This window comes from Lates calcarifer, linkage group LG15 (genome assembly GCF_001640805.2).
Source record: "Lates calcarifer isolate ASB-BC8 linkage group LG15, TLL_Latcal_v3, whole genome shotgun sequence".
NCBI lineage: Eukaryota > Metazoa > Chordata > Actinopteri > Centropomidae > Lates > Lates calcarifer.
The window spans coordinates 19,855,984-19,882,829 of record NC_066847.1 but is presented as its reverse complement, the minus strand read 5'-3'; the positions used below and the strand labels follow the sequence as shown (position 1 = coordinate 19,882,829).

At 39.9% G+C, this 26,846-nt stretch overlaps 2 protein-coding genes across 5 annotated transcripts in view; one reads left to right on the top strand and one right to left on the bottom strand.

The window, feature by feature from the left end:
- Window positions 1-20,302, bottom strand: part of kcnip4a (potassium voltage-gated channel interacting protein 4a) — a 120,271-nt gene extending 99,969 nt beyond the window's left edge. Inside the window, exons 1-2 of one of the 4 annotated variants that reach the window (XM_018690327.2) lie at window positions 6,164-6,293; window positions 5,196-5,347 (exon numbers count right to left, since the gene is read on the bottom strand). In XM_018690327.2, coding sequence (XP_018545843.1) covers window positions 5,196-5,334 — 139 coding nt within the window. In that variant the 5' untranslated portion in view covers window positions 5,335-5,347; window positions 6,164-6,293. Of the gene's footprint in view, window positions 1-5,195; window positions 5,348-6,163; window positions 6,294-20,026 lie in introns of those variants that run through there. The other 3 variants (XM_051076213.1, XM_018690356.2, XM_051076214.1) reach the window with 3 other exon arrangements.
- Window positions 1-26,846, top strand: part of rpl34 (ribosomal protein L34) — a 750,063-nt gene that overhangs the window by 202,968 nt on the left and 520,249 nt on the right. The window lies entirely within an intron of this gene.

Below are 26,846 nucleotides of genomic sequence, written 5' to 3'. Positions count from 1 at the left end.
TGGGGGTTGCCTATTCTCTGACTAATCCCTGGCTGTTAGCTACTAATCCCTGTTTATCAACAGAGGGGTGCAGGTCGTGGCCAAGTCTGAGAAAGAGAACGCCAGGCTCAATGTTGTATGACATAATGGAAAGTGCTTCTCCAATCGTGTGCTTCAGCTGGCTGATATTTGAGCCATTTATAGAATTGTTAGGGAGAGTATTAACTGCATTGCACAATGATCAGCAGAAACCTTTTGTACTGTTAACAACAAAGCAGTGACGACTATAAACATATTCTCTGCACTAACAGATATTAATTCTAATACTGATAATAATACACCAAAAGGACAATGTTTTTTATATTACATAACAGATAACAACCTTTTATCTCACCTGATGCTCTGTAAGTGATATAAATGCAAGATTACAAGTATATAGAGACGTAATATGTAAAATATTGCTGGCCATCGCATTTCTACAAATTCACCATGATCACCTCTGAGGCGATTAGTTGTAAACAGCGTGTAGTATTTTCTCTCTGGCTGTAAACAGTGCGAGCTAGCGCTGAATAAGATTAATGTCAGGGAAAGGTATCACTGTTGGATCCTTTCCCCCCACTCATTTTCCAGAAGCCATTTTAACAACATATGAATCAAATGAATGACAACAGTAGGACATGTCTGCATCTCAGCCAGCCAGCAGTCCCCGGGCAATTGCTCTTCTTCCCCTCTCCTCGGAACTGAGAGGCTGCATGCTGCCTCAACTTCTCCTCTAATCCATCATTGCCTTTTCCCATTTCCACCTAAGATCTTCAGAGGCCTGCACTCTTGACCAAGTGAGAAAAATGGATTAAAATAGAAAGCAAGTTGGTTTACTGAATGCAGACATTTGGCCTAAAGCTACAGGCCAATTTCTGATTTCTCATTCAAGAAATTCTGCCAACTTCAGTGCATAGAATTCTACTTATGAAGGACATACACCCCATGACTCTCTTAATGATATTTAACATGTTTCTCAAAATAGAGCATCGCAGTGACTGGCATTATTTCACAAGTTTTAAAGGGGCCTTTTAGCGGTACCTCTCAACATGATGTCAAACTGTTGGAGGTGGTATCACACTGGGAGCAAACTCTCAGCAATTAAATTCAAATCAGCGAGGAGAGGCTCTGGGATTTAGATGTGACAATGAAAAAGAAAGGTGACAAGTTTTCACAAATCCAGCTTCGCGTGTGTGGAATTTAAAAAGCTAAAGTTTTTTAGTCTGACAACAAAAATGGATTTAGAAACACAGGCAGCATATTGAATTTACAACTTCCTCATGAGGATTCATTACCGTTGACTTGGCCAGAGCAGAAGCAAATCAATTTTCTGGCTGTTTCTGTGCTCTTTGAAGGACATGACCCTGAAATGCAGTCTCAAGGTGGTGAGATTCTGCTGCTTTTCTTTCAATAGGTAAAGCAATGTTGAGCAGTGGGGCATTATCAGTGGAGATATATAAGGGGAAACTGGGAAACAGTATGTCCAGTTTGTGTGTCTAAAGCTATGTTGATCTAGTAGATCTGTGGAAAGTATTACCAAGAGAGTGTAAAGGTGTACAGGTTCAGATTGGAATTAAATAGCACTGCACTGTGGATTTTCCTGAGAAATATGTTCGGGTTGGGTGAAAAATCCATGTGTTTAATACTACATTCAAACACACAATAATTACGTTTACAATAAAGAAGAAAACCAAGTAGAAAACTTGTCTCATGTCTCAGCTGCTGAAAATGCATGATATGCTCTACTCTAAGCTCTGGATGTCCAGTCGAGTTTCCATATTCACATCTCCCTGTCATCATATTCTAATATTGTGCTGTGCCACTATCTGCAAAAAGATACATCTAAGCTATAGTGAGTGCATGTGGGGCTGAATTACTACTGCAGTGCAGGCTTTCAGAGACTTTATGATAGTATCACTACCTGAGTGTTAAAAGACATGTGATGTATTCAGGGGGGAGTGTTATCTTGCAAGGTTTTTGCACTGGATTATATGGGACTGTATTGGTGTTGATACTGTGCCTACGCTTGTACTATACGTAACTGTCAAAATTAAATATGATAAAGCCAAGTAAACAACTGCAGCATGCTGCATTATTAAGAGGCCACATTTGTCATCTTTAAATGGCCTACAGGCTTAGTGTTGTTATTTTTGCTGTTTTAGTCACTGCTGCAGCAAATTATACACCTGCACAATGATACATATTATGTAATATTATCCTAACCAAATAAAATGACTAATTTAAGTTACTCCACACATTTAAATCAACAGAATTCATTATTATTTTCAAAGCACTGCTGCTGAACTGCTCTGAATGCAGCAAGAACTACATCATCTTTGTCATCAATTTATTCTGTAGCTTGCTGCCCTCTCCTGGCAGTGAAGATGAGGTACAATGATGGATTTCTATCACAAGGTATTTATAAATACATAGTATCAGAATTTCTACCAAGTAATTTTAAAAGAAGTGTCACAAATGCAAATTCTTGCATCACACTGCAAAAAAATGATTTTGACAGCTTAGTACATCAGATGAATGTGTGAGTTTAATGTGAGGGTGACATGGGAAAAGTGTATTAATCAATGTGTTCTGGTCTCCCACATTGAGGAAAACATTTTCTCTGTAATATTTGTTAAACAGCAGTTACTTAATGAACTGGTTACATACAAATGTAATGCACAACCAGATAGAGTACTTTATGTCATCATTCTCCTCCATGGACAAAACAATTGACCCATTTGAGTGCGTCATAGAGACAGCAGGGATTTGTAAAAGGCTCTCTCGGAGCAGACGTCTGTCCCGGGGACACAACATGGGGCTTGTGTATTTCTAGAAACACCTGCTTTAGTAAGCATGCACATTTTCTGGAGGCTGCTCCAACATCCGGAGGGTACTATTGCCACCTGGCAGGTTTATAGTGTGATCATCTCCATGCTGGGAGGTTATTCCAGGCAACACCAAGGGATAATATTATTACTTTGAGATGCCGCCTAATGACAAGAACACCTACGAATAAAACATATGCTAGGATAAGAGGCTTCAAATCCAAATTACCTGTTAAATTATCATTACTGTGTTGCCTTGTGCAATCTAATCCACAGTTTTCTTGATGTTTCTTTTAAATACAGACATTAAACAAAGAAAAACTTGTTTGATTCAATTGCTGCAATGCCATTGTAAAACGTTATTGCTTTTCTCAGTGCTGTATATCACTGTGTTCCTGTTTCAGCTACCTTGAGCTAAAACTTTAAGCGGTATGAAAATTCAGCCTGCTTTGGGATGAAGGCAGCATGTCTCCAGTGAAAAAGGAACAGTGAAAAGAATGGAAATAAACAAACGCTCTGTCTAATTCAAATGTGGCTGACAGAAACACCTGGGTCCTGGTGTGGCTCCAGCTGTGGCCGCCAACTTGCATGTTATTAGAGGGACAGATTCAAGTGACAACTGCGCAGGTGCACACACACAGACACACTCACATGCACACACACAGGCTGAGAGAGGCCAACTGAAGGCTAAGCACAAGAAGAAACTACACTGATTATGTGATCCAGAGGCTGCACCTGCCCCATTGACGCCCATCTAATCAATACAAAATGAGAAAAGTGCTCTCTTTTTCCACAAGAGGCAAATATGCATAATGTCGCTTCTCTTATTCATGACAAGAACTGTTGTTTTTGGAGTCCTTCTGTTGTTGTTTTTCCCCTGCAGAAAAATCTTCACCACAGACATCATATAGGAATCCCCACAGCGACATTCATGACTGTTTAATAGCTTCCTAAACCATACCCCACCACAACCCATTTGTCTTAACGACTGACAAGTCATATCAGTGTGGGACAGCACCTGCCAATTATGAAAAGCTCCAGCTTTTATGGTTATGCTTGACATGTTGCTGAGATATGACACAATCATGAGAATTAAGGAGGTGTAACTAATAAACAGCAACAAAGAAAACCGATGCGGAGAGAAACTGCAAAATCAATCTGCATGCATTCTGTTGTGGCCGAATAACCACTCTGTCATGACATCAAGATATAAACGTGCATTGAAATCATTTCCTAATATAAGACAGGGGACTAAATTCACGCTCAAGTGTGTCTAAAGGTGATATAATGGCATTTTCTAATAACAACCCTGTGTTTTCTCTCTGTACACTGTTTTAGTACCCATCCCTTGGCAAAGAAATTTAGCTATAAATCCTCTTTTATAAGGCAATATGGCCATTGTGAATATATAACCCGAGAAGTAATCAATACTGATCTAGGTTCAAAGTGAATTAATTTCCTCGTGCTGTCGACTGTGACTCGTGGTGCAATGCGTTCTGATCATTTTTCATTCTAGGAAAATCATAAATTCTGGTGTTCCTATAAGGTGAGAGTATGACCGATCAATACCACATTAATATGTTTTAAATGGTGTGGACAACCAGAGCGGCTTTTGGATTGTACACTTGGTGGCGTCTGTTCCGTGTTGTGTAGTCAAAGGTCAGGCAAAAAGTACAGGTAACGTGAGGACAGTGTTACTTTAAAATCCAGTCTCAAATATGTGTAATTAGTTTACACACACAGCAGTACTCTTTAAGTGCACGCTGTTCTTCTAATATTACATATTTGGAACTGACTTTCTTTAGCTTTGCGATCTTAGCTTCCTCCTGTTGAGAATGTTTTAGGAAACCTTCTGTTTGCTGATTGACCTTCAGCATTCACTTGTGTATGTGATAAATGATTCTGTATGATGTTGTATCTGATAAATACATTATTGACCCCTACATTCATGGTTTTTCCACCAGTCTACTTACACACAAAAACTCAGTACTTAGCCTTGCAAATATTTCCCTTCTGTAAAATCCTGATATGTAACTAGTGTTTAAAATCACCTCTGCTATTTGAACAGAAAGGATAAGGACTACACACAGTTCTAAAATACAGCTGCTGCCTTTTTTGCTCCCTTTTTTATTTAAAGACACTAGATGTAATCTAGCCAAAATGATTATTCATCTTTAGTAACTTTATTTGATCAGGTATTCTCCTGAAATCTTTTCAAGACAGACCTGTAAAAAACGGCTTAGACTAAAGGAAATAGTTGACCAATTATCAGTGAGAGGCAATTAATTACAATTCATACTCGCTTAGGTTTAGTGTAGCTGACATCTGTGGCTGTAAATCTGTTTCTTGTACCTTTGGGGTTTGGGGAAGCCCACGTGACGATGCGCCGCACAAGACAGCAGTTGAGCAGGACTTTCTTGGAGAACCCATGGTCTTTACGGAAGTGCTGCAGGTCCTCCCTCCACTGGGTCCTCTTAGTTGGTGTACACATGGCTAGAAGCTCACTATTGTGAAATATAGAGTGCCATTATTTCCAAGGACTCTAAATAAATTCTGCAAAAAGAGGCCTAATTATTTAATTCTTGCAACATGTATTTCTGAAAGGGCCATAAAACAGTGGAAAATATAATTCTATATTGTAAACCAGACGTGATTATTATTAGCATCATAATTCAAATGATGACCTCTTAACAGCCTCTGGTAAACATGCAAACATAAATAGCTGCAGCCACTGCAGCATACACACAAACTGTCAGAAGTTGAGGGAATACACTTGAGAACATATGCAAATTTGGAATGTTTTTTTTTGCCTCCAGTTATGCACAGCTATAATGAAATGCAAGACATTTCAACTTGCCCTTTTGGAACTGGAAAACGCTTGTCTTATGTGTCCTGAGCTGTTGTTTCAAGAAGGACTGGGGATGGTAAAACTAACTACCCCAAGCAGACTGTCTTAATGCAAACCACCCTGCAATCATCCTTGTAATCCATGCTTACAATCAGCATCACACTAATAGATTTTCAAATGAAATCAGCAAACATTCTTGCTTTAAACAAATGCCATTTCATGACACTAGTAAATAAAACATGACCGAGCGATACCCTACCTCAGTCAGTACTATGATTACATTGCCCCTGAAGGTCCCATTTCAAGAACAAAAGTTTCAAACATCAACAGATCACACATCATTCAGCCACTCTAACTGGAGGGCTTTTAGTTTGCTTCAAGAATTTCAATTTTTATATCCTTCAATGCACAGAAATTGAGGTCCAGTGCAAAGGCTAACTGCTATCAATTGTCCCTCTGACCATCATCTTACCTTGCCGGCTAAAACACGATGTATGCGCTCTCTCTGCTTCCTCAGTCTGCAAGTGATCCTCAGGTTTCACACAAGCACTTTCCCTTTCCTGAGCTGATCAACAGAGTGTGAAAGGGGGTGGGAGGAGGAAGAGGAGGAGGAAGAGGAGAGCGAGGACCGCTCTGTGAAGCACAGAGAGTGAATGAGTGAGAGAGCGAATTGCTGGAAGACACAGTGGCTTTTGTTTCAAGTTAAAGCACCACACGTGTGTTTTATTCAAGTATCAGTGGAAGAGGGCAGAATTCACAAAGGAGCCCTTTGATCATCCTCCTTGAGCCGCTTAAAACACACGCATGCACACACACTGTATACTCCCTCCAACAGATCACTGTCACAATTTCATAAGAAAAATCATAGTTTCATAGCATCAAACCTCAGTGTTTGTGTTTGCACCACCCAGTACTGAAAACTGTCAAGTACAAAAGCTGGCATTGAATGTCTAGTCACATTGTTTTCTTATTCTCTGAGCAGATAGTCACTTGGTTAAGTTCATGTGAGCTTGTATTTAGACTTTTGAGAGCGCTGGCCTCTTTTGCAAAATGAAAAGATGGTTTCATAGGAAAACAAGTTTTCTCAAAGTAAGGTATGGAAAAAAAATCATGTGTCGTATTAGAACCATTCATCATATCATATCTCTGAGTCTACAGCCATGCTAGTAGCAGCTGTACTTAAGCACAGTGACACATGCTGATACGCTCACAATGTCAATACTAACACGCTGATGTTTACTAGGAAATATTCACCATATCAACCATCTTAAGTGTGTCAGTGGATGTTCGCAATTGTATTATTTACAGCCTCTACAGGTTCCAAGATGGCAGCAGGAAGTCTAGCAGTTGACAAAAACAAATAGATCAGAAGAGATTAAAGAAAAAAAAAGATAAATATGTGCAGGGAGTGACATATAGTGTGAGCCTGAAATCTCAGAGAAACACTCAACTCCACAGGCATTGTCCTCTAGCTGACCCTGCCCTCTGACCTGTGTGCGCTGAATTGTTTTTATAATTGTAATGAAGACAGTCATTAATGTCAGATACTAATAATGTTACTAGAAATAAAATTGATGTTGCACATGAGCCTAACTAAAGGGCAGTTGCAGGCATATCTTGCCCCTCCCCCCCTTAAATACACTGTACCTAGGTGTTTGGTTGAAAATGATGTACACCACAGCACAGCCATTACACTTTACTACCCTGAATTTATTACTGCAGTGTTAATGTCTTCCAGAATATGTTGGCTGTGGAATTTCTGTCAGCACTGCTCATGGCAATCCTTCTATTTATGTAACGACATACAGTAATGTGTCATAAATTTATGCACATCATATGCAAATGATTTGTCCTTGGTCATCGGCCAAATGGGCTTAAGCTTACATTTAAATGCACATAACATTAATTACTGCGCGGTGATAGATGGTTATGCTTAAGGGGAGACAGCAATGCTAAATCTAATAGCTTCCCCTGAGATGAGCAAGGCATATTCTGTACCTGAGAAGACAAAGGGGGGGCTTGGACAGAGTGTTGGGAATAGAGCCATCCTCTCCCAGCAGGCCGAGACACACGCCTGATTGAAACGAGCGAACAGATTGGTCGCAGTGTTACGGTATGATATGCATTCAGTGGTAACACTTGTTAGGTGAGCACATCCCGAGGTACGTCCACATCCTGAGGGAGAGGGCTTGAAAGCTTTGTCCCCAATATACTGAATAATTTATATTCGAGAAGTCATTGCTGCTCATTGTTATTCAAGACCACCTTAGACACCCTAGTCATCTCCAAGACCAGGTAAAGTTGACTTTCGTGTCAAGACCAGGTCTGAAAGCAGTCGAGACCAAAATAAAACCTATAAAATACTATAAAGATATTTTTTAACATAAGTATGAACGAGCCAGTCTCCCTTCTTCCTACAAACACAAACACTAGTTTTGCTGCATGGGTTTTCAATCGGTTAAAAGTACATGCTAAGTTTAAGTTTTTAGTCTCATATTATTGTTATACAGTTATTCAAGCATGTTACAGCACATAACTCATACTACAGTAAAGAGAATACAAATATGGGGATGGGTGGATTGCTCTTCCCATCTAATCATCCTCAGTTACGATTATCTGCCTTGCTCAAATCAATCCATGAAAAATTACTGAAATACAATCCACATACATTAGCTGCTGAACGTAGACTTCAAGGTGCTATGTGGTTTGTGTATGAGGTATAGGACTCAGCTTGTGGATCTGTTGCACACTTAAATCTTCATTGTTCCTCTAATACAGACACCTATCGATTATGTCAGAAGCAATTTGCTGTAATGTATTCTGAAATCAATTCAGACAGCCAGCTCGTGAGGGATGGATTTAGAGTTATATTATATTATGTGTACAGATTTAGCATTTGGCATCTAGGCTCTGATCTTATCATTCCCTGAAAGATCCACATGGAGGAGACTGGGCAGTACTTCATTTCCCCTCAAAAAACCACCTTGGATACAGACTAAGCTGACCGTCAGCCTATTAGCAACAGCGAGTACAGAGGACTGTACCTGCAGTGTAAACCATGGAAGAGGAGCTCAGCATTAAAACAAAATTATGACATGATTAATTAGTAAAGCAAGCTCACACATAAACACAGAGCTGATTTTTTAATGCATAGCTGTGAATACACCTATTATCCTATGTGTGCATTGCCATAAATCCAAACTACAGAATACAACAGATTTCTTTTTTTTGTGTGTGTGTGTGAGAAATAGTTGTGTGCAAAACACAAGTCATGTTTACATCAATGAAGCCAACATATAAGATTAGTCTTCATTAGAGACCTGAATGTGCACTGAGCCACGAGGAAAGCGCCCCAAAATAGTAACACCATAGAGGGAAGTACTGTATGTGCAAAACCAACCAACCTTCCTGATGCTAAAACATGACTCATATTTAACCTCTACAGGTAAATCAACGGCATGAAAACATCTTGAATCACAGTGGCAAACAACAACCATAAGAAAAGTATGCTCAGCAACTAAGAAAGTAATTTAATACCAGTGCATCCTCTATACATATGAAAATGGCAGCAGTATATGTGCAGTCATTAACAGCCAGCTTGTGCAAACAGGCAGCCTCACAGGTAACTGATACCACCAAGCATCCATTCACCAACAAAAGAAAGCCAAGACATCCATGCACAATAGGCTTGTTAGCATAAGCAGCAAACACTTTGCTTGGCTAAGCACAGAAATGATCCCAAAGCATCTCAGCGGGCTTTGGAGAAGTATGGGGGAGTTGCTGTGGTCCCAGGCTGTCAACACACACAGGAAAGTTCGCTTGAAGTAGCTTTTGAGATATCACCAGCACGGAGCACAGCACAAAAACAATTATTCTCCTAAACAGAACCATCTCGAAGTGAAGAACTGTTGGCAGGCAAGATTGCTTATAAAACCTTACATTAACAGCAGTAGCAGCAGTGGCTCAACAGAGTTAACAAATGCAAAATTATGGGAAGAGTATTGACAACTAAATATGGACATTTAGATGCTGTGATACTGCCTTAAGTGCGCTCATGGATCCCATGTTCACTGTATTCAGAAGCCATTTGCTTCTGCTGACATGCACTGTGAAATCAATTGAGACCCACCAGTTTTATTACTGGATGATAAATTGTTGATATTATCATTGCTTAGCGGTTGTGCATTAAGGAAGAAAAAAAAAATCACCCAATAAAAAGGCTTCCAACTGCCTGCATTATTTCATCATACACATGTAAACAAGCAATGCTGCTATGGCCTAAAGGCTAAAAGCAAAACCTAACAAAAAATTCAGCTTTTACTGAATAATTGGGAGCATTATCATGACATTTCCATTTTACCACAAGTAGTTTCTGCATACATGTCCCTGGCCTGGGTCTCATTTTGTTTAAAAATTCACTTGGATTTGCATTCTCAGCTTTTATTTTTGCATTACAATGAGTTGCCCTTTCACAGCAGCAAACACATGAAATAACTGACATCCAAAAACTGTGTTTACTGTTACTATTTTTTTATAACTTGGATTTTCAGACTTGGCTTTAGCTGTGTTTCTAGATCTCAGCAATTACTTTGGTGAGTACAGTGTAATCAGAACCAACAGAAATGACAGACCTCTGAAAATAATAAGTTGTATTAAACTTGAATGATCTTTCAAGATCATCATTTTCCTGCAAGACTAAATAACCAACCCGATGCTATGATTTCTGAGGTTTCAAAAGGCAAAACTCAGAGTAAATTGGGTAAAGGGTATATTTAGTGACCAGAAGTTCAGTGCAGTCAGAACTGCTGCAGCTTTGCACACCTTTACATCCTCTGTCCCTTTAAGGCTGGCTGTGACTCTCGCCTTTTTGTCTCAGTGTCGCGGGTGGTTTTGTAAAAGCTTAAGGAATATTAACAACCCCGCTGTCTCCGTATAAAATAATGGAAGACACACAACAGTCTCATTTGAACCAAGCTCCGCATTTCCATAAAACCTTGCAAGGATAATGCAATAGCCCATTACAGAAGCCATTACCCACAGCAAAGGAGGTTGCTGCCCAGCAGCGTCAGCAACGTAACATGCTCTTTTATTTCTTGAATGTTCTCCTCCACATTAATAAGTAAAGTTACCTAACTACCTTTACTACTGAAGTGTAATGTTAATGCTTAGAGATGCAGCAGTTGAGTGGAGCTTCCTACAAAGTGAAATATTAATTTTGGCCTCCATGTAATCATTGTTAGAGGTTGTAATGAAATCTGCCTGTTTTAAGTCCTGTTTTTATAATATAAAGGCTAAGATAAGATGAGAGAAGTGTACTGACTTGTAATAGAACTCACCTAGGGCTTATATTATGTGCTAACTGGACTTATTCTGCTACTGACGTGTATGAAAAGTTTGTGTCGATGCAATTACACTCTAAATCAGGTGATTCACAATCATAACTTGTTCACTTGAAATAAACATATTTTCTGTACTGTCAGTCTTCTTTTTATCTGTTCTGTTTTGATAATACTGCCTCGTCAAAATGATATAAATGTATAATGTGTTCCAAAACAAAGAAGGGAAACATTACATTTTAGGATTTCTAAACTTTTTCAAGTCATTGCCTCATCCCAGCCTGCCCATGAAACTTTAAACACACATATACACACAATAGCTACAACCACTGCAGAACCCTGTAAAAAATATGCTGTCACAAGTTGGAGCCATAAGCCAGAGTGCTCATTATTCTCTGTTGCAATAGCTTGAAATGAGCTGCTGCTTTTCGATGCCATCTTTCCTTCTACAGCCCCAATGTCACAGTGGTCAGAAACCCTGTGGTTCAGTGTTAGCAGGTCAGTTGGTAGTCACAGCAGGGCCAGACAGACGACGCACTGAGCTGTGTGCATCTAGGCTGTCTCTATGCCTGCCTCCAACACACACACACTCCATCTTCCCAATTTCTCACACACCCACCGTGACCTTGTCCTCCAAAGTGGCTTGCTAAAATTAGCAGAACGCATGAGGGGAAACAGCCCTCTGGATTAAATAAACTGCAATGCAGTATTTACAGATGGAGGCTGTGGGCTTATCTTGGTGAAGTATGTATCAGTAAATCCAGGAGCTATCCTCCTTCTCGTTTTGAAACACGAGAGCTCAATAATGGCATTCGTGCGGAAACAGTTGTTGTTCACTTATTTATTTAAGCTGGTCTGAAATCGATACAATCACCTCTTGAACCATGGTCGAGTAATCTGATCAGTGGGAGAACATACTGGCCACGAGAAAGCTAAGATCAGTGTCAGATTTACAGAAAAAAAGGTGTCTATAACCTCTTTATATAACCTTGCACTGAGAGAAGCTTCTTTCCTCGTCTGGTTAGGGAGTCCTGCAGCCCCAGGATGCAACTGGTTTATTCAAATTACAAGTATCAACAGCTTAGGTTGCACAGGCTAATGGAGAGGTCAAACAAGAAAATGAAAAACGGAGCAACAACACCAACCTAACAGTCTTGCTGATACAATAATGTGTCAATCACAGCATTTGTTCATTATCATGCTTCAATTATGCACCAGTATTAATTATTGCATGAATAAGGGTTCAGCACTTTTTAAATGGGTAATTGACAAAGCTCCTGGGAGAAGGCAACTCAGCATAATGAAAATGAATAGTGCGGACAGTCCATCAGTTCACATTTGCCTGGTCTCTCTCACACTTGCTCCCTCTTCCACTTGTTAAATGGACTGTGGCATTACGGCCAATGTAGCATCCAGATTTAGAGAAGAGCATACTGCTAAGAGAAAGCTGCATGCTCACATCTTTGGAAATGCACACTTACAAACAAGCAAAAACCTGACACAAACCCACACACACACACACACCACAGACACCTTCAGAGACACACATGCCAAACCTTTTACCATGTCCCTGCCCTCTGTGGGTGTGTGTCGTTTTCTGAGTCAATGTGTTGGAATGGCTCCGTAATTTATTCAGCTGCAGCGCCTGCTATCTGAAGATAACAGTGGCTCTTTATCGGTCAGCGTGTACAGAGACACTGCACTGGTGACTATACAAGCACCTAGAGGGATTTGGGGGCACCTTCTGTGTAAGGATGCGTGTCATGGTGGCAGTGAAGCATACAGAAGTATAGAGCCTATCTGCAGGTTTGTGTTGTAAGGTCACTTTCATTTTCCCTGGGGATGCTCTCATTTTCAGCTCATCAAACAAAGGGCCTTTTTTTGCCAGTGCATAACTAATGTAGAGTAAAGATCAGGAAAGTTATCATCGGTACTTGTTCAGTGTATTTAGGACAGAGGCATTGTCTAAGGAAAAAAAAAATCACAACTGACAAGCAATCCTAAATCCACTCTTGCCAGCCTCATCAAGGGCATTATGAAATTTGTTATTTTACATCAACTCCAAGTATATTAATATTACTTCCAACAATCAATCATTTGCTTATCCTTTATATTGACTCAAACTCAGCTGATCCAATATAATTACTTTATTTGCACTAAATTGCACTAAATCCTAAAGGAAGGCAGAATCATTTTAAAATGCTAAAAATTCAGTTCCACCAATTCCACCATCTATATTGTGAACATGTGTATAATAATAAATTGAATATCTTTGGGTTTGGGACTCCTGGTTGGACTAAACAAGCGATTTAAATGTTAAATTTGGAAAATTGTGATGGGCATTTTTCATTATTTTCTGATCATTTATGGATCAAATGATTAAGATGATAAAGAAAGCTTTACCACCAATGATATCATTCTAACTGGTATTTGTGTATACCCAGGTACAATATTCAAGTGTGTTGTGGACACTATCCTTTATGTCAGTTCATATTCAAGAGGCAATTTACTAACACAATAAAGAGCGGCAAGGCATCTCTGCATTATATTCAGGCAGAGCTTAACCACAGAGGAGAGGAGCGTGAGAAGCTTTGCCACTGAGACACAATTTTCTCTGTACAACCACTTGGTGTCAGCCTTGCACATTGCATAGCTGCCACAACTACCATACATTTGACATAGTCTTTCCATGATGTTCAAGGTTGGATGCTAGTTGATATAACATTGAAAAAAATCTACTGATAATTACTTAAGTCACTACAGATAAGCCCATTGCCAGTCATTGTTATTCTATGCAAACTGCCATTATTCTTCGTATCTATTTTCAGGTCTAGCCTAATTAACAAGATGGACTAATGCTGGCATATGACTCATGAATTGGAATTACTGGAGTAACAACAGATATGTTTAGCATTGTGTTGTTGTGGAATCTATATTAAGTGCTGGCAGTACTCTGTAGGACATGGACTTTTGGAGGGACTCAAGCCCAGAATAGGCTTTTGAGCCCACCCACTGGGACTCGAAGAAAGACAGACGGACCCTCCAGTTGGCCACTCATGCCAGGCCTGCCTCCACATATGGCCTGTATGATGTTCAGCTCTGACACCATTTCATCTTGGAGTTTCTGGAAGAGCCTCACCATACTAGACATACGGCTGAATCTCTGATGTTGTTTTATCATTTGCTTTTGTTTAGATTTTATAAGGCATCTCGCAGTGGAGGGTAATGTTGGGAGAGTGAGATGTGACAAAGTTCACGAGCTAGAGATGAACTCAAAAGCACGTTCTTTGTGCTTATTTGTAGAATCAGAATAATTCAGGCAGTTACAGTCATAAATACCAATGATTACCAATTAGCACAGGTAAGATTTAAAGCCCCAGGATATCTTATCTCAAAGAAACAAAGCAGAAAAAGATGACAAGTAAAATAAGAGCTGAATGCCAAGTTGTCAACTGAACTAATAAAAAAGATTATGTTCTGGAGAAAGAGACATCATCCACCCATTCATTTTCTGATTATGCTACACAGAATTATGAGGGGCTGGTGCCTATCCCAGCATGCACTGGAACAGAGGCAGGTTGCTCTGACATATTAGCATACCTGGAAAATACCTGCCTACCAATGCTTTAATTGACTGTCATTCTGACAACAAAGAACATCATTAAATATCTATAAAGATATTAAGATAAAACAAGTGGAAAGTTAATGAAGAATTTCAGCCTTGAAATATGTTTTTCTAATGTGAAGTGTACTGAAAAAAAAGGCACTCCACTTATGAGAAAAAAAAGTTCTTCAGAGGTACTTTGTGCACTATAAAGTGCTTTATGAAAGCAGGACTTTTTGAAAAGGCATTTTAAATTCTGAACAGAAGGGTAAGAAATGTCAGATGACCAAAAATTATTTTTTCTAGGGATTGCAGTTTATCCACAGTATGACCTTGGCACAAACAATGAAAGACACATTTACAAGCTGAGGCCAAGCCCGGCCACCCAGTTGGCATCAGCTGTTTGGCACTCTATCCAAGGAAGTCAAATGGAGTGAATCTGTGGCATAAACAAGCCTGCGGGTGGAAATATACACATGAAAGACAGTCCACTTCTTTTAGCCGTCGGCAATCATAAACAAGCACCTTATGTTCCGCAGTCCCTACAGTTGCAGCCGCAGAGCTGGTGCTTCCACAAGTGTCCCTTCTACACCCCAGTCAGTCACCCTCTGATTATCCATCAGTCTTACTCCACCTCCCCCTCTCTGTCCCAAGTATCCTCACCTTGCCCTCTTTTCTTTACACGTCTCCTTCCCTCATTCTTCTCTGGCCTGAGTCCCAAGGCAGATGGTCCATGCAAGCAGATGCTCCCCACCCAGTCTCTCGAAGGAAAAACAAAGGCTCGATCCAAGACAAACAAAATCTGTTGGAGACGAGCGGGCAAGTTCGGGGTGCAATTAATCCTAGTTTGACCAAAGACCAGCTTTGTATGGACAGGTAGAGAGGGAGCACACAAGTGGTCTAGAAAATATACAGACAATTAAGACTTCTTTCTGGCACCTATCTTGATCCTAAGGAGTCCATTTAACTTGACAGCAGTTGGTACGCCATTAAGACCATCTGATGCACCGGATCTGACTGTTTAGTAACTCAAACTGTTCAATTGTGAATCTATTTATAGAGGGAACATAAAACTTGGGAAACAGATCCCAAAATTCAGTGATCCTTGTTGATTTGAGCTACAAACATGACTGAGTAAAGCCACACAAGTACTTCTGTGAACATGAACATTACACCTGAACATGCTGTCAAAAATGAGTATTTCATGAAGCCTGAAGGACTGCTAAAAATGTCAGTGCTTAAAAAGGATGCGTGGTCCAATTCTGAGTCTCCTTAATTTGCCTTTAAATAAGTTAATTAGAATAAGCTTTCTATCATACTTTCATACAGAGACACTCTGTAATTTGGTCTATTAACAAATCAAACAACAGAAAAATCTGATAGGTGATCCTGAGCTGCACACTGTCAAAAACTCTCCTCTGAAAAGCTAAAGCACAGTGTTCTACTCTCTGACAGATTTGGAGCGGTTTCTTCAGTGTGTACCTTTGCTTCACTGTGATTTCAGGACCTCTACCTGACAGATACTGAGAAAACACACACAAGCACACACACCACATGTGGTCAGTCCTATAAAAGCTCACAGCTGATGTCTAAGAACAAAGTACGCTATGGTTCCTTCCTTGCCTATATAAAACATGGCTTTTTGCACAAGCACTGAACTCATCCCCCAAGGAAATAACCATCGTTTATCCAACTTATACATTCTATGTTTAACTATAATTTTACTGCATTTTCAAACAGTGAGCTGAATCTGACAGAATCATTAAACTAGTTATTTTTGAAACAACATGCTGCTGTTAGAAATATTCTAAAAAACTGCAGTCACTGTCAAATTCTGTAAACTCCATGCTGAGATATTAATGACTCAGTGGTGACATTGATAAATGCTGCAAATGGGTTGTTGCACTTGGTTGCATCAAAGCCAAAGTACAACACACTGGCTCAAACATTAAAATCCTGACTCAGTACTGATGTCCTGAATATTGATTATTTCAGAAAGGTTTGTTTGTTCTCAGTGTAATTTGTTAAGTCATGCATATGCAGATTTGAACTGAGACTGACCTTCTAGACCATTAACTCCATTTTACGCTTGCAATTGTCTCTTCTAGTGTGTTAACCTTTCATACATTCACGAAGCACATTTTTTGGAACACCATAATAATATTTGGTGGAGCCTCCCTTTGATCTCAAAACAGCCTAAATTCTTTATGGCATTGATTCCACAAGATGTTGGAAACAATCCTTTGAGATTCTGGTTCATGTTGACATGATTGCATCATGTTGTTTCTGCAGATTTGTCATCTGTACATTTATACTGCCACCTCCTGCTCTACCATATCCCAAAGGTGTTCTGTTGACTTCAGATCTGATTCATCAGACCACCAGGCTACAATTTTCCTTAAAATATCCACTTTTTGGGAGCCTGTGCCCACTCTTGTAACCCATTCACGTCAAGGTGCAACGTGTTGTGTATTCTGAGAGGCTGCTCTGCTCCCCACAGTTGCAAAGAGTGGTTATCTGAGTTACCATAGCCTCTCTGTCAGCCCCAACCAGTCTGGCTACTCTCCTCTGACCCCTCATCAACAAGGCATTTCTGTCTGAAGCTCACTGGATGTTTTTTTGTTTGTTTTTGGCACCATTCAAGGGAAAACTCAAGAAACTGCTATGTGAAAATCCCAGGAGATCAGCAGTTTCAGAAATACTCAAACCAGCCTGTCTGGCACCAACAGTCATGCCACGGTCGAAGTGACTGAGATCACATTTTTCTAATGTTCAATGTGAATATTAACTGAAGCTCCCGAACTGTATCTGCATGACTTTACGCAGCTGCCACATGATTGGCTGACAGGAAAACTGCATGAAATGCAGTTGTACAGGTGTTCCCATGAAAGTGCTCAATGAGTGTATATATTGGTTTCTTTATTGACTTTTATATGCAATTTTTGGGGGGGTTATAAACTAGTTCTGTTAGAAAATATCAGTCACGTAGCAGGCTAAATATAAGCCTAAGTAATTAAATGCAAATGAGACTAAATGAAGCATTGATTCAACAGCTATGCAGCAATGCCTCATGGTAACATTTTTATTGCTTATGTTTTATTACTTAATGTTGTTTGGCACTGTTCAAGGCCCCGGATATACAATATGAACATAATTAGTTACGATAACTCATTCTGACTAAAAGGAAAAGAGGACATTCATCATCCAAAAAAGCCCATGGTGGACACAGCTTGTTCTCAACTACTGAAGTGCAAAAGACGGAGCTAGCCATGGTGCTGAAAGTAGTTCAATCGGAACAACAACGCTTATGGGGCTGCGTTTCATACATCGTCTATCTGAAACTCGGGGATACAGTAGTAAAGGAGAAAAATGTCTAGGGGGAGCCGTTGGCAGGCACCGACAGAAGTTGCAATGGTGAGCTGAGAGAGCTTCAAGGCACTGATGCAAAGAATCACCGCACCAAGGAAGCAGCTCTTGGGAGGATCAACTCATGGCTCGGTGGCTGTAGCATTTTTGTGGGCGATCATTATATTTCAAGATTTCCCTGGGGAGGGACCATGATGTGGTAGCCCACTGGGTACAAAGTGGTGGGGGCTTTAGAGAGTGAGGGGAGAGAAAATAATGGAGAGTTGAGAAAGAAAAAAAATACAGCATGAGTGACAGCATTTGTTTTTCTCTACAAGATTACTGGGTGAATACCGAGCAATGCAAGCTCAAGACAAATGCTGTACATGTCTCTAGTCCGCTGAACTCACCCTCTACAGGCAGAGTGAAATTTAAGCCACCTGAATAATGAGACACTTAGTCAACAGTGGCAATTACAGCAGACAGAGGGCAACCTACTGCTTGGAGTAAGTGAAATCCCAAACTTTTCAAGTGCAAGTCAACAGTATCCTAAAAATGAAGCATAACTGAGTATCCTAAAAATGTATCCTAAAAATGAAGCATAACTAAGACTATAACAGTCCGATGTCTTCACCACAACTAAGAACTCTGGTGGAAAACATTTTTCCCTCTGTGCTCATATCCATAATGTGCTTCTTGAGAAGCATTTGTTAAAGTCTGCACATCCTCAGTAGTTGGCATGAGTTTTACCATTCAATAGCAGTTTATTTTAGCAGTTGATTACAATATTATTTCCAATTCTTCATGTTGTGGGTGAGGGCTGTTAATGGCATATCAAAATTCCTGAGACACAATTGAATAAAACATTTGCTGAAGGAGAATTAAGTTCGAGAGGAATACCTCTCAACAGCTCAAATCTGTTTAAAATCTTGAGGGTATGACTCATATCCTTAACAAAGACTAATTAGAAGTCAATTGGGTGTGCAAACAAACATTAACCTGAGCCAGGAGTGATGAGTAGTTAACTGCTCTTCTGACTCTGAGAGAGGCAGTAAGGAGCCTGAGGGAAAACCTATGGACTATAACTGAGTGATCATTATTCTGGATGCTGGCCAAGTGCTGTAGAAATGGGAACAGGGGAGAGGATTTGTGCTGCTGAATCCATTATAGCCTTTATTTGGTTTTGACTGATGCCCAATTACTCAAATGCTTATCACAAGGGGGTTTGTAAAGTGCAGGGTGTAGTGGCAGGTAAACATGAAGAAGACTATCTTTACTGCAACAGGGATTGCTACACCATAACAACCAAAACAAAAGTTTAATGCCCTGTAGATTAAATCACTCAGCAGAAACCGCAGCGATAAAGAGCAGAGGTGAGGTGGCTGCTGCTAAGTTGAATTCCTGCCAAACTGGCCAAAAATACCCATTAAAAACCTTAACATAGTATCTTTTCAAGAGAAGGCAAAAGTCAAGACATGACTCCACAGTTACAGTTTACATTGCAGAAACGTACAAACCAAACTTTGGCAAGAGAACAAAATTACGTCAAACTCCATTTGAAATACATTAATTTAATGTTGCCTTTCAACAAACACTCACTCTATACCTACTATAAATTGATAGTGTCGACAGGAAATGAGCGGTAATGATCATGACCCAACACTCTTACAAAATAATTTCACTTTCAAACATAATTTCAACTTTTCCAATTGAATTAAACTGCCAGATAACGCTATGGTTTGGTGCAACGTGAATATTGAGAGGTAGTGTGAATACGCTAACCGTAGCGTTAACACTTCAAAAGTTTGAATTTTCGTTAAAATGACGTATTTGTTGTTATATCAATTAAAGCCGAATTAAGGAGTGGTCCTACAAATACGCAAATTTTAAATTCTACTTCACCATGAGTGTATTTTTTTGACAGATAAGCAAGGCAATATTAAATTGTAATTAGTATGCTCGGAGTTTGCCTGACGTTGTCTCCAATGCAACAGAACAGACCCATTACAAATCACCAAATTAGCGCCTAAACACGCGGCCACTGTCCTACCAGGTGAAGAAACAGCAGCATCCACCCGGGCAGAGATGGTTTCCACTCTCTTTCCATCCATTGTTGTCTCCGAATGTGGACTTTTTCTTAGTCGAAAGCGCCTCGTTTCAGTCACGGGAGCTCGTCAGCAGTGACTTGTAAACGGCTGGTACTACTTGCTGCTCATTCAACTCCCAAGTTTCGCAGTGAGAGACAGCGTTGGAGGAACGCTGCTCGTGCACCCGCTTGTGGGCGGAAGCGAGCGTAAGTGGGGGAGTGCTGGTGGTAATGGTGTGTCTGTGTGGTCTTAATGTCTGTAGACTGGTTAGATGCCATTGGCTGTTAATACTTCATGATGTTTCAACCGGAAGTTACCCAATTACTATTTAGATCAATTCACCCTAAGAAAATAAAAAGAATACCAGGAGATTGATTTATGAAAATAATCTTTAGTTGCAGAATATATTTATATGACTGACAAGTGATTTGAATTAGTCACAAACTTATCTACATAAAATATTTATTTATTGTTAATTTATGCTTTTCAAGGGTTAATTCTAAAGAACTATTGTTCTATACAGTGTGTATGAAAATCTTTTCATAATGTGGGCAAGCCCCACTGTCTGCACTGAAGCTAGGTTTGGCTTAGACTACCTAATTTCAGTTAAGGGAAATATTAAAGTCACAACAGACTCTGCTGTATTGAAATTGTTTTCTACAAGTTTGGGGTATGGAAAAACCCTCACCGTAACCCCCATCTATCTAATTTGGCACGACTTTGAACTCAAACTGCGAGCCAGGCCATATCACCCAATATCATCACCTGACCTCTTATGGCTTTATGGGAACAAATCCCTGCAGGCAGGTTCCAAAAACTTGTTCTGGGGTCCCTATTCTTTTTTTTACACCACATGGTCAAATAATTGTGCCTCAGTATCTCAGAGCTGCACACTGCACATATAGCAATTTCATCTACTGGCATAAACTGAATTTATGATGTCTCTTTAACAGTGTGGTTTGTTTGGCATGCCATAGGCTATATTAAACTTTTAAGTAGTGGTTCCCAAAGTGTGGTTCAGGGATCACTAGGGGTCCTATCTTCATAAATCTCTCCATTCTCCCAACTCTCCACAAACAGTTTAGGCAGTTATATAATTCTGCACCAAGTCAAAACACCTGATAAAAGAGGAGTCTGCAGACAAATACACACATACACTTTCAATGCAAAGTATTCACTTGCATAGTATCCACTATGTTGCACGCAAACAAACCGCAGTATAAACAGTATATCAGTTGTTGGACAGAACAGTAGGTCTGTAAACAGACCAGTAAGAATTAAATGGAGATTTTCCACACATACTGTAGCTGCACAATGAAACAAGCCCACTGCAGCCAACAATAAAGCCCACGATGAAAAGATAAACCCGAAATAAATCAGTCTGCTTCTTAGCAAGTCAAGACAACAGTCAGCTATTTTGAAGATTAGAACATTTTTAACAACAGAGCACATCTGTTTCATGGCAGCAAAGAGAAAGAGAGAGGGAGAGAGAGAGAGAGAATTTGCAAAGGATTCTTTAACTGTCGCCTAAGAATACCACAAAGAATAGAGTTTTCCATTGCACCGTAAAACACACACACAGTTGAGTTAAACACAATGGACAGCTTTGGACAAATCATAAAACAGGAGGCCACTAACTCAGCTGGTATTATGGGAAATTGCTGACACTTCTCAAAAACAGGAGCTTCACCGTTAAATGATTCTGATGAGTGTATAGCGTGAGTGGTGTCTTTGAACCATGGTGTTATGCATATTTTTAGACATATTTATTTCTGGAATGTACATGAATCATACGCAGCTGATAAAAAAGGCACGTATGCACCTGGTGCTCACGCATTTCACATACCTGGCAAGGAGCTTTCATAAAGTCCAGTGTTATCCTATGTTCCCAAGTTCAACACTCTGTTAACACACAAAAATTCTCCTACTGTGTTTGGGTCAAATTTTGTGCTTTTAAAGTTAAAATATTTCATAAGTATTATCCCTTTTTTGGGAACAAGGATTGAAAACAGCTATATAAATATAACAATCTAAAGCCAAACCCTAACCCATTTAATAAGTTCCCTCAAGTATAGGCCCATTATGTTGAGAGCCAATAGGCAGTGCTGGGGGACAGAAAGTTCTCCCCAATAGCCCATGTCATCTTAAGTGAATACAGAGCCAGGAAGCACCTTTTTCAGTTTTCCATTACGCGCTATATAGAGCTGGGGAACACAGGGCCCTGGGAAGACATAGGACCCTTTGTCATGTTCCCATTATATGCCATATAAATCTGGGGAACATAGGACCCTGGGAACATAGGAATGGCTCTAGGGTAAAAATAGCACAATTAGAGAATGAATAATAAATAATGAATAATGTCAGTTATGCAGCAATATTCATATTAAGTTTGTTAACATTAGCTTACATTAGCCCCTGTAGGCTACTGGTCACAAAAGACCCAGCAAGGGTGTGTTTCCTTTTCGCAAAACATATAAAGACTCTGATTTTTACACCAGTTAAATCAACTTATCAACTGAGCCTTTCTGTCTTTCTGTTAAATATGAAGCCAGAGCAGTTGGTTAGCTTAGCTTAGCACAAAGACTGGAAAGGGAAAGCCTGTTGCCTGACTCACTCCAATTGTAACTAAAACAATAAATCTGTTTAATCAGCAAATAATGACAATTATCATGGGGGGCTTATGTGGTAGCTGTTTCCTCAAAGTTTTGAAATTTGTGCTACGTTAAGCTAACCAGCTGTGCCTGACTTAATTTTGCTGGCTTAAAAGCTAGCCAAAATAATCTTAGCTAAAAAGTGCTAGATTAAATAATATGAAAAGTTCTGAAAGTTTTGTTGTTAAGAAGCGTATGCAAAAGTGAGATTTTAAAAAAATCTCACTTTTGCATAAAAAAGAGCACAAATAACATCTAACACAACAAATAGAATCTCTTTGCAATGTTTGAAAAGCTCATCCACATGTGCTTAAAGCCTCATTCCGAGCCCAACAGTTTGCGGACAAGACAAATGTATTCCAATAGACAACCTTCGGCTCCCGAGATGGGTGTGCACGTGTTGTGTGAGAGAGGGCTACTGTCTGCAACTGTCACCGTGAACAATGACTGATACTGTTTTTGAGGTGCCTATAAATAACAGAGCACCTGGACAGAAAAATGAAGCCAAAATCTGCTCAGACAGACTGGCACAGGTAGATGGATGGCAATGTGAGGGCATTAATGAGAGCACAGGTCCACCAACACATGGGGATGAGAGCTCTGCAGATGGCTTGATGTCATTATTATATGGCAGTGTGTGTATGTTTGTGTTTGTGTGATGGAAAAGATAGAAAATGGCATTGGAGAGTGATGGAACCTCATTTTTTCCTCATAATTATGGGAAGAGTTTGGAGGAAAATTAAACTAAAATATTAAGAACAGCAACATGTCTATGTGGGTCAGCTGTGAACTTCACTCTTGCACAAAATAAAAATTATTCTACCATGTAACTGAAGTGCAGGCTGTCTGACAACAAAGACGGAGAAGAGGTCTCACTTTGGAAGAACTATTCAACATACACATTCGAGCGTGATTCTGATCTAACGATATCAAACCAGCAGCAGAGCCCTCCTCTCTTTGCACTGCCATACCCCCCCGCCCCCCAGAGATCACCAAATGAGAATCTATTTCTGTCCTCCTCTCTGATGGTGGCCAAAGTTTATTATTTATATTTTGGAGCACACAAGGTCTCTGGGCTGTGTTTAATGAGGAGTGTGTGCTGATATTAGAATTCCATCACTTCAATTCACATCTAAACATACAGTTAAAAACCAAAACATAATATCTTCATCAAACACATTCCAGCTCTATGAATACTACTGTGGATTAAGGCTGAATTCTTTAGCACTCCACAATATAAGAAAAGAGGCAATTATGAGGTGGAAATTGTAGCTGATTTTTGCAGTCCTGTGTAATTTGACAGGATGAGATGTGGAGTTGCAATCTCCAACCAACGACAGGCATATTCCTGATTTGTGACACCATTATTTAAAATGACACTTATAAGCACATCCTCTGCCAAGACCTCTTTTGGGCACCTCATCAGTTTGAGTGAAATAAGACAGAAAGGTCGTCTTATTCAGAACCCATCAATGTTCCCAAAGACAGAATTATAGAGGTAACAGGCTCTATCTTTCTGTTTTTGCACATGTATGAAATGTGAGGCTGAACAGGAAGGACACAGTATGACCCAACAGCAGTAAAGACAAAAAAGAAATATAAGATAAATGGCTGAGCTGAGAGAGAGCATTTGATAATTTCCCATGAATTTCCACGCTTTCCACTCTGACTTATTTAAATCAGACACATAACTTGGGCAGGAAAGTTTATCTATGTCTGAGTTAGTTTCCCTAAAATGCCTCTTTAGCACTATCAGCACAAAATCTAAATGGCATCGCAAAATGCAAATGCGCAGATAGTCACATGCTTTGGCTTCACTGTGGATGTGAGTGAGCCATTTTTGCGAAAATTATATGCAAATATCATATATAAAACCCAGTAGCAATTAATATTAATGATGTCAGCACATCCCTGTAATGTGAAGGACGATTGTCAGTTCCATCTCAATAAGCAGGAATTTGTCTTAAAAAGAAAGTTGTGCAGCATTATGTAACTGGATGTGTTGAATTTCAAAGTGTTTAAATGCAGACATTTGCAAATGCCCTGACCTTAGTGTAAACACAATCTGCATAACGATGTGACTTTGCCTCAGATGTAAATAGAGTCCATTTAAACTTACTACATAAACTCACCAATTATCTCTGCAGACAGCTGCTTGACAGTGACAGTGATCATCACAAACCCTGGATGCTAATTATGCTTTAATCTATATGTCAGACCTGGGAGGTTTCTGGGTGATTAGCACACTGTAGGTAAAAATATTTTGGTTCCCCTGGACAGCGAAGAGCCACCTAATTGCGATCAGCACAGTCAGATGGCTTCACTTTCTCGAAAGTATCAATCTTCATTCCGGTGGCAAGTTTCCACAACAGAGCCAGATGCTTCCTCCAGGCGCCACGAGCAGTGATTGGAAAATGTAAACAACACATCACTTGTCTGATGTTGGTCGTCCCTGGGCCTCCTGGTAAGGAATTGTGCTCAGATCTGCTCCACAGAGCACACTAAGTGGAGACTGGCTCGCAAAGTTTTTACGGAAGGATCATCTCTGTATCTGAAAATAGACTGTTTATCAACGGCTGATGCTTTGGGTGTTTAAATATGATTCTCTGCTCTGTGATTTATTATTATTTCTGAGATTTGTGATCTGACCCTACGCCTCCTGAATGAGAAAGAAATGATCTGAATGACTTCATTTGTTTTATCTTAATTTATTATCGATTTCTGCCCAAGGTGTCCCCGTGATCTTAAAGTGGAGATAACATCAGTTTACTTGCCTTGATGAGTTTTTTTTTTTCCCACGCAACACAAACATCCTCCGATTGTCATTCCTGCCTCACTGACATCCTTAGATGAACTTTATAACAGATGGCAGTGCTAAAGAACCTTGGCGATTATTTGAAGATCACTCTTTCATGCCTGGAGGGAATCAGAGAGGCTGCCACTAATCAAGGCGTAACTGCTCTCTACATAATTCAAAAGTCTTATTATAATTTGTCACATCCAAGATGGCTTGGCAATATATCTTTGCCTGGGTGAAATATGTGTTTTATTAATATGCCATTAATGAGAAATTAGAGCTATTGGAACTGTGCTGTCTGCTGCTGCTTCGTCTGTGACTGGGATGATCAGAGGGCGACACTTACTGATCATTTCTTAAGTGTTGAAAATTTTTCACCATGACCTTCAAACTTCAATATGGTTAGTTAGAGGCATGCTGTAAAGATGGCGTGATTACAACATCACTTACAATGGACAGCGCTTGGTAGTTTTAATAAGCAAATAAACTATTTCTCAAGTCCAAACAGTGCCAGAATTTCTAAAAATTATTCTGCCGTCCTTACGGAGTCAGTGGACATAAGACTACTATGCTGCATGCTCACTTACTGTCCTCTCCTCATGGGTCAAAACTTTGCAGCCCGTCTTCTCACTAAGACAAAGCACAGGGAGCACAGTGTTGGTCTCTCTCCACTGGCTACCAGTGGGATTTAGAATCGCGGAGAAAATCTTAGTCATTACCCAGCAGGCTCTACATGGTGAAGCCCCTGAGCACATCTCTGAATTCATGTGCCCTTTACAGAAACCTAACTACTCTCCGCTCGGCTAACCAGTGCATTTTGGATGTTCTCAGGGCCACATTTAAAACAAAGGGAGACTGTGCATTTGAAGCCTTTGCACCTAAACTTACCAAGACCTATTTATATTCACTTGTGTTTTAATCTAATGTTTTTGCATTGTGCATTATTTTGTTTGTTTTTGATGGAATATAATTTTCTGTCAGTGTGGAGGCGGGTTTGTACTGTTTGATGCATTTTATCTGTGAAGCACTTTGTAATATTTGTTTTGAGAGGTGCTATATAAATAAATCTTCTCTACTCACGATGTCAAACTTGAACTGTCTGTGGCTGCTGACATAACCACAAAGTCAGATACATGGCATTCACTCAGCAAAAAGTGATACTAATCCATCTCCAGTGTACTCGGCAGTCAAATCATACTTTGTGTCTGTTACATTCTCTCTCTCTCCCCAGCAGCGATGTCAAGCTGTGAGTGGGACTCCAGTTCGGCTGTCTGCAGTGGAGGAGACAGAGAATGGAAGGAGGTGGAAGAGGAAGATGATATACTGCTCTCATTA